The sequence below is a fragment of the Scomber japonicus genome, chromosome 1, assembly GCF_027409825.1.
Source record: "Scomber japonicus isolate fScoJap1 chromosome 1, fScoJap1.pri, whole genome shotgun sequence".
Classification (NCBI taxonomy): domain Eukaryota; kingdom Metazoa; phylum Chordata; class Actinopteri; order Scombriformes; family Scombridae; genus Scomber; species Scomber japonicus.
In genome coordinates, this window is record NC_070578.1 from 26,187,744 (window position 1) to 26,196,486 (window position 8,743).

At 37.7% G+C, this 8,743-nt stretch overlaps 1 protein-coding gene across 1 annotated transcript; it reads right to left on the reverse strand.

Moving 5' to 3' along the window:
* Nucleotides 1-531: 531 nt before the first annotated feature.
* Nucleotides 532-7,117, reverse strand: LOC128358573 (ephrin-B2-like). Its single transcript, XM_053318909.1, has 5 exons — nucleotides 7,011-7,117; nucleotides 6,033-6,316; nucleotides 4,387-4,479; nucleotides 2,248-2,358; nucleotides 532-1,189 (listed from the first exon to the last, which is right to left on the reverse strand). The coding sequence occupies exons 1-5, from the start codon at nucleotides 7,115-7,117 to the stop codon at nucleotides 810-812; spliced, it is 975 nt and encodes a 324-aa protein (XP_053174884.1). The 3' UTR covers nucleotides 532-809.
* Between the last annotated feature and the right edge of the window lie 1,626 nt (nucleotides 7,118-8,743).

Below are 8,743 nucleotides of genomic sequence, written 5' to 3' on the forward strand. Positions count from 1 at the left end.
ATAAACATTAAAATACATTTCTGCTCAAAACAAGGACTGTGGATTTTGTTCCCGAAGTGCATTTGGAGAAAATCTCGTAACAGTCAGTCTGAACATGAGGAACAAAACTTCTGTCAGTAAGCTAATAATCACCTGCCTGCTTTAAGACAGACTTGAAAAACTGTGAATGTATCCTTCAACCATTTCTAATAATATTTACTATACATTTGAAGAGATGATTATACAATATAAAATACATAACTGTAAGCAACATCTGCCGAAAAGATTCAATGTGGATTCCCTTGAAACATTTTTAACTTTAATAAACAAAATCATGATTTTCATTTCACTTAACAACATTTCAAACAAAGTTTACACAATTCAGTTGTGAAAAAAATCTACATTTAAGAGCTTGTGTTTCGCTATATTCGGGTCTTTTCAAATGTATCAATAAATTAAATTAAATACAGATCTATAAAGTTGCCACATACAGTGGCAGCAAGGATGTGTTGCTTTTCTTTTTTTTAACAAGTTATGCATAACAAAGATGTGACGAAGCACCAGAGTCTGTTTCTAATGTGAGTCCTCTCTGACTGTCTCCTAACTAAATCAAGAAAAAGAAAGGAGAATTTTGTTCAGTGAGACACAAACAAGCATAATATTGACATTTGTCCTTGTAAAGTCAACACAGGCCTCAGATGAGCACGCCACATGTGACTTTTCTTCATCCGCCACAAACTGTAGCCATAAAAGTGTGTGTAGTCTGAGTGTGTCCCCGACGGTTCAAATTTGGGATTATCAGTAGAAGACTGGCATTACAGCAGCAAACATTAGACTTTGTAGTAGATGTTGGTGGGATTCTGGGGCGTTATCTCCTGAACTATGTACACAGGGGGCCCGTAGTCACTGCTCACGCGCTCATAATGACGACAGATCATGCTGTCAGAAGCCCGCAGAGGACAGACAACATCGCTGCGGTCTGAGCCGTTGTTGTCGCTGCTGATGCTGTCCCGCTTTGGCACAGCCAAAGTGTTGAGGGACACAGAGGCAGACTGCTGGCTATCTGGGACGCAGTGACGGCGATGGTACCTCCACAGCAGGACCAGCAGAATTATGATGACCAGAAGGACGATCACGCAGCCAGAGACAACCCACATGAACAGTCCTGGCTCAGAGCCACCGCTGCCACTGGGGTTTGTTTGTCCTGTTTCTGAGCCTGCGTCTGTCATGAGAGACCGAAAAAGGAAGGAGAAACAGAGATGAAAGAGTAAATCAGGACACGCGACATAGAGATATAAAAACAATTTCACTCAGTTTATGCCCTGGTACATCCTGATCAGTGTGTGTTAACATGAAAACCTCTGTCAAAGCTGGACACCAGAGAATATGCTCTAATCTTTAGTGTCATACTGGTAAACAGTCTGCTGCCTTTCACTGACACTGAATGGCCCAATGAGTCACAATCCCTGAAGGTTTGAATAGATAGTTGAAATGTGGAAGAAGAAATGATGCCAAAAAATAAAGACAGTTTTTCTTGGTTCCCGGTTTATCAGTTTGGATACAATTTGTGGTCTTTTTTGTTCTTTTTCAAATGTGTTTAGTGTGTGCAAGCGCAGGATATCAATAAGGAAAAATCTTTGCATATTTCTGAAATAATGCCAGTGCTTTAATTCCACTAACCTTAAATACAGTAAACTGTACATCCTGACACGTGATTTACAAAGCATACTTATACTTACATACTTATATTTAAATGTATCATCTAACAACCTGATTATGTCAGAAAACTAATCAGCAATTTCGATAATCGAATAATTGTTTCAGTCATTGTGCATTTTGCAAAAATGCCTATACATTTCCGTGTGAAATGTGACTATTTAATGCTTTTTTCTGTCATATAACAAAATGAACTGAATATTTTTGGGGTTGTGGACTGCTGTTTGACTAAAACAGACACTTTTGAATATGTTACCGTAGGTTTCGTAAAATTATAACAGACATTTTTCACTTTTTTAAAGACTAAAAGATGAATAAATTAATAAAGAAAAGAAAAGAAAATAATTGTTAGTTACAGCCCTACTATTATCTCTACCCCCACAGTTGTACAGATGCAAAAATAAATGTACAGTGTGCGTGTGTGCTTTGGAAAACAATCACTTAAAAAGCTCTAAACACACAATGACATGATTTTAAAGACTGCTTCTGTGTGTCAAAATGCAAATAGTTCAATTTAACAAGCAGAAAAAAATCTTTGGCTCATCTTCCTACCAGTTTTGCCATTGTTATCCTTCTCTTTTGGGGAGGGGTCCTTAGACTTTGGTCGTGTGGGTGGAAATCGGGTGGGGGACTCCTGGAGTGTTGAAGGTGGATCGGAAGCGCCTGGAACAAAGCAGGGCGGTTGAGTAGTTAACATAAAACCGCGTCAGCACTACATCTCACATGTCTTTGTTATTTCTGTGTAGGTGAGGTTATGTCAGGCCAAAATGTTTCCAGTGCAACATTTGTTGAACTATGAGTTTGATGTCAGTCCCCAAAAAAAGAGGAGGTTATTACTGGATTGATCACTGATGTTAATTAATCATACAGGAAGCAGATAAACTATTTCATGACCTCAATTAACCAGAGAAGTTGTGTTTTGAGTCACAGCTGGCACACTCATGTTTTCTTGACTGGAAAAACTATCACTAATGCTTCACCACCTTCTCCACCTACACATCTAGCATGGCATATAACTGAATGCAGGAAATTCACACTTTTTCAAAGGGAATTTAGGGAAATGTAGGAACTCACCAGTGGAGCAAAAAGTACTGAGATCTTTTACTTAAGTAAAAGTTGGAGTACCATGATGAAAAAGATACTTTAGTAGTAAAAGTCCTGACTCAAAGTTTTAATGAAGTGAAAGTACTGGCAGCAAAATGTACTTAGAGTATCAAGAGTAAAAGTATTCATTAAGCAAAATGACTCCAGTTACAGTGATAGATAGATAGATAGATGGATAGATAGATAGATAGATAGATAGATAGATAGATAGATAGATAGATAGATAGATAGATAGATAGATAGATAGATAGATAGATAGATAGATAGATAGATAGATAGATAGATAGATAGATCAAAATGTAAACTTCAACATTCGTGATTATTGACCAATATTATCTACTACTGTATGTGCCAGTGACACCAGTTTCCCAGTAGCTATATATAGTAGCCAATTAACAATTTGAATGTCTTTCTTTAAAATATCATCAAGGATTAATACACATTTTTAGCATAGTAAGCTTTTTCAGTGCATTATCATTGATTCATCATTGCATTTAGCATTAATGTACAAAATAATTATATGATTAGATTTTCAATTTAAATTCAAAAGCATGATCCACAAATACAAATCTACACAGGCATGTTAGACCACTATCAAAAAACACAGCACATAGCGCAGTGACTCCCCACACTGATTGACAGGACTTTTAATATATGTTAGGATTAAGATTACAACTAAACCTTAAAGTTATTAATGTTTTCTTCTGCTGTTCAAGGCTTGTTTACAGCAGCAGTGTTTGTAAACGCAGCGAGAAAGCAGCTGCATATTTTCAAGATCAGATGAAAAGCACACAAAATGCTGATTTTTCATCTCTAAAGCAAATTCTTTAATTATTCATGTGAATAATACTTCAAGTTTCTGAACTCAAAAATTACATTTTTAGGGCTGAAAGAAATTCATCTCTTGAAAGTGTTTAGCAACATACACAGAAACAGTGTTTTTCTTTATAATGCATATTTGTTAATATGTGACATAAGTTGCCAAACAAAATGGTAAGATTCTTATAAACAAACTTATAAACAAATTTATATATATATAATATATGTATATATATATAATATAAATAAAGCTGCTATAATTATAATGTTACAAGAAATAAAAAAGCACAGTATATTTTTGTGTGCCAGTGATTTATTTATTTAAATAGAACACAGTGAATATGTTTATAATCTGGTTTATTACATTTTAATGCTATGTGATAAGACCAGAAAATGATAAAAATGGACCATTGGCTGTTCAGATGTTAATACAGGGTAAAAAAAAGGATTGACTTCAGCAGCCAGTCCCACTGATTGCACGCAAGATAATACTGATGGCCTTAAGCTGCCAGTGGTTTGAATTAGGGATTTGAGATAATTCATGATGGCAATCTCTCTTCAAAAGAATGAATGGATGATGTAGATCATCTGACCACTTTGTGATTCAGAGAGGAGGTGATATTATTGCATTACACGTTTAATATCCAGAAGCAAACAACTGTGATATCGATCATTTAAGCATTGTTTGTCTTATTATCACGTCTCCCTGTTTCTGTCTTTCATTCACACTCAGTCAAGCACCGACACACACAATAACAAAGTACTTACTTTGGCCGACTCTCAACACTAGCTTCATGGATTTGGTTCTACACACCCCTCCATTAGTGTTATCCAGACCCTGCAGGGAGCCTGTGGATGTGGCTGATATAGAGAAAGGAGGCAAACATAAAATAATTGTTTGACTTTTTATACTTCACATAATCATCATAATACAAGATTATAGAGCAATGCAGTAAGCTTCAGCCAACTGCTGCTGAATGTTGCATTGCATACAGACAAAAAAATGCAGACAGAGGTAGTACACACAGTGAAAGTACCTGCAGTAAATAAGATAATCAAACATGTAAAAACACCACAAAAGATTCATCTAGGGCTGTAACTAACAACTTCTTTCACATCAATTAATCTGCCACTAACTTTCTTGACTAATTAATTGTTTTATCTATAAAATGTCTCAACATAAAGAAAATGTCCATCCTTATTTCTTAAAGCTGAAGGTGACATCTTTAAATATCTGACCAACAGTCTAAAATCCAAAGTTACTCAGTTTACTGTCATGTACAATGCAGAAAAGCTCAAATTCTCACATCTGAAAAGCTGCAACAACTGAGTATGTTTGCTTAATTACTAACACTATTATTCAATTATCTGCATAGTTGCTGATTAATTTTCTGTCCATTGACTCATCAATTAATTGACTAATCGCTGCAGCTCTAAATGTCTCTTAATGTCTAAATCTGACAATTATTCTTTTGATTAATGGTTGATTGTTCAGCCATTAAAATGTCAGAAAACACTGATAAATGCTGATTAATAGTCACTAAAACACATGCTGACTGTTTGTTTTGTCAGAACAAAAGTCCAACCCCTGAAATCTTTGATTTACTATCAGAAAAAGAAGAAGCTGGACCCAGAGAAAGTTTTATAGTTTGGATTTATACATTACTTAAACAATTCATTATTCGTATTTAGATCAACTCATTGATGACTCAACCAATCATTTCAAAATGGGTGAGTGGAAACATTAATAAATGTGTTGTTATTTCAGCTAACCAACATAGCAATCACTAAAACACAGACACACACAAACACACACACACTCCAAGAACTCTCTGTCACCCCTGTCACTCCCACACACACACTCACATAGACTTGTTAGGAGCATTTAGGTCAGATAACAACATCTCACAGGCAACAAGCCGCGTTGCCATGAAAGCTCCCATCAAATCTGCCTGATGCTGTAAAAGCCTTGTGTGATTTGGGGCATGTAAGCCCTTGGAATCACACTGCCCTGGCAGAGCGAAGTGTGCTGTCAGAGCGTGGTGAGGTGGATGAGGCTACGTGGTCAGACTTGCTCACTATCTCATGCATCACTTGCCACTAAGATGCTGGTTTAACCGACAGCGGTCCAATAACGAGGCCACATTTTTGATTCTCACGCGAACTGACAAATTGAGAGGGAGGCGAGGATGATGGCTTCCTCTTCTTTGAAGAGGAGGAGGAGGAGGAGGAAAAAAAAGAAACAGTTGCTAGCAAAAGACTCAAATGCTGTTCCACCTGTAGGAACAAGCAGCTTGTGTCTCCATTCTGCTGATTTTAAAATGATCATCTGCAGCGAGACATACATGAATGCACTCTGGTATCATTTCTGAGCTGCATGAGCTGTGAGGTTAAACACACACACACAGACTTACAGGTGATATAATAGTCCTTCCCCTTAAGGAACTCCAACCCCCAGAGGTTGGGGCTGAACTCCTGGAACTTAAACGTGAACTTGACGTCCCGGTGAGGCTTGTCACAGTTCAGCAGGGGTGTGTCTGTCTTGTCAATGGTGCAGCTCTCCATCTGACTTCGAGAGACCAGATACACCCGGTAGAACTCCTCCTTTCCACCCAAGGAAGCGTCTGCCCGTGGACACACAATGTCCATCTTGTCCCCTATTTGAGGATAGAGGACCAAACCCTGACCTGGAGTAAATCTGTGCAAGGTGGGACACACACACAAAAAAAATACTATTTCAAAACAGAACACAAGTTTCAAAAACCAATGTCTTCAAAATTCTTGTTTTGTCTCACCAACAGTCCAAAACCCATACATATTTCATTTTAAAGCTGGAACAATTAGACTACTAATTGATTAGTTGATCAACAGTTAATTAATCAACAACTATTCTGATAATCAAGGTATTATTTAATTCATGAATTCATTTTTCAAGGGAAAAAAATCAGAAAAATGTCCTACTTTTCACTTCAAAAAAATAGTTATTCAAAAAAAGAACAGCTAGGGCTTCAAGTATTGCGTTGGGCATTTTTCACTATTTTCTAACAACAAACAGTTAATGTATTAATGGAGAAAATAATCAGTGAATGAACAGATAAATATGCTTACTTACAGCCCCATTCAATTTTCAATGTCATAAAACAGAGGGGAAAAACAGGTTTTACCTTAGAAAAGCTGCAACTAGAGAATGTTTAGCATTTAAACAATGAATCAGTTATTATTGATTGATTCATTCACTATTTTTTTTAGCTCTACATTACAGCTGCCCGTATGAAATATCAAACAGTAAAAACATTGTTGCTTCTGCCCTGTTTAGATCGCATTACAGGGACAAAGCGGCAGCATAAAGTTGCCTCATTTCCTCCAAGTGTGAAACTGATTGACCCGCTTACTTTGTATTGGAGCTGCTCCAGTGGATGGACTCCAGAGTGATGGCACGACATGAACAAATTATGGCCAGCAGGATCACGGCACCACAGCTCCATGTGACTGTCCCCATCACAGGAATAAATCGCAGGTAGTCACACAGCAGCTCGGTATCATGAAACAGAGTTAAAACTGGCTAAAACCTGTCGCCTCTGCATGTCTCCAGTGGCTCCAGGTGCGCGCAGAGGACACATCCCTGAGCTAGAGCCCATCAAGTTGCGAGTCTTCCTCCTGCACTTGTAGGAATTTTTCCACATTGTGCGTAATTGGCTAGAAAACCATTCGGGTGACGAAATCCATGTATTGAGGACGGAGATTGTGTGGAGTATTTTAGTCATCAGCTGACTGACCGGTCCGCCCATAAGCAGGCTCATGCGTAGGGGAGACTCGGGCTGGTTGAAACATTTTTTTCATCACTCATCTAAATTTCTTCACATTAGCATCAATATCCAAAAAGAACCTGAATGGAAACAGTAGTTTCCTTTTTTTAATGTATTTTTAAAAAAAACCTTAAGCAACATCTTTACAACACACCCATTATACATATAAATATAGGCTATGTATTCGTGTGTGTGTGTGTGTGTGTGTGTGTAAGGTTACAAACACCTGTTCTCATCAGATTGTCAGAATAACCGAAGGGGGTTGATCAATTGCAGGAAGCAACTTCATCACTGATTAGAGGTGTGATGTTAAGCCCATGTCATGCCTATAAAAGTATTCACCCCCTTGTATGCTTTCCCATTTATTGCTTTTATAAATTGAATCATGGTCAATATAATTTGGCTTTTATAAAACAATTTCCAAAACAACCCTCTTTAATGTCATAGTGAAAACAGATTTCTACAATGTAATGACAATTAATTCAAAATATATAATCTAGAATAAGATATTGCATAAATACCCCCCCCCCCCCCCCTTCAACTAAGTATTTAGTAGATGCACCTTTGGCTGCAATCACAACACTGCGTCTGTGTGGATATGTCTCAGGCTTGCACCTCTGGACACTGCAATTTTACTTCATTCTTCTTTGCAAAACTGCTTAAGCTCTGTCAGATTGCTCTGGGATCAGGTGTGAACAGCCCTTTTCAAGTCCAGCCACAAATTCTCTATTGGATTGAGGTCTGGGTTTTGTTTCGGCCACTCAACCACATTCACCTTGTTGTCTTTAAACCATTTCATGTTCTTGATACTTCTCATGTGAATACATGTTAACGTATATAGTATACAGTGTATACATATACATACAGTATATATATGTCACACACACACACACACACACACACACACACATAAATATATATATATATATATATATATATGTATATTAGGGCTGTCGTGTTAATCGCGATTAGATTAATGCAATCCATAACGCGTACATTTTTTTAAATCGCATTTTAATTTTGCAAGCCTTCTACTCACCCGTAGACTGCTCCTCTAGCTGCAGCGCTATGCTTTGAAGTGGCCTCCTGCAGTAAACCTACCGCGGTGATGGAAAGTAAGAGAGCTACTGGACTTTTGAACAGCTTGTTTAACTTTAAAACACTTCGAGACGGTTCAGTTGACAAGTCAAAAGTAAAATGCAACCTGTGTCAAACGGAGTTTAACTACCACCAGAGTACGTCGAGTTTGAGTTAGCACCTCCATGCCCAGGTGCAGCCAAGCGCGCCTCAGCTCCACCAAAATACCATTTTGGAGTGTG

Bases quoted from the DNA above. Each gene is read 5' to 3' on its own strand.
- LOC128358573 (XM_053318909.1), bottom strand. From the start codon at position 7,117: ATGGGGACAGTCACATGGAGCTGTGGTGCCGTGATCCTGCTGGCCATA. The intron at 6,317-7,010 runs GTAAGCGGGTCA...CACCTTGCACAG, and splicing joins TGGAGCAGCTCCAATACAAA to ATTTACTCCAGGTCAGGGTT. The intron at 2,359-4,386 runs GTAAGTACTTTG...GCTTTGTTCCAG, and splicing joins AGTGTTGAGAGTCGGCCAAA to GCGCTTCCGATCCACCTTCA.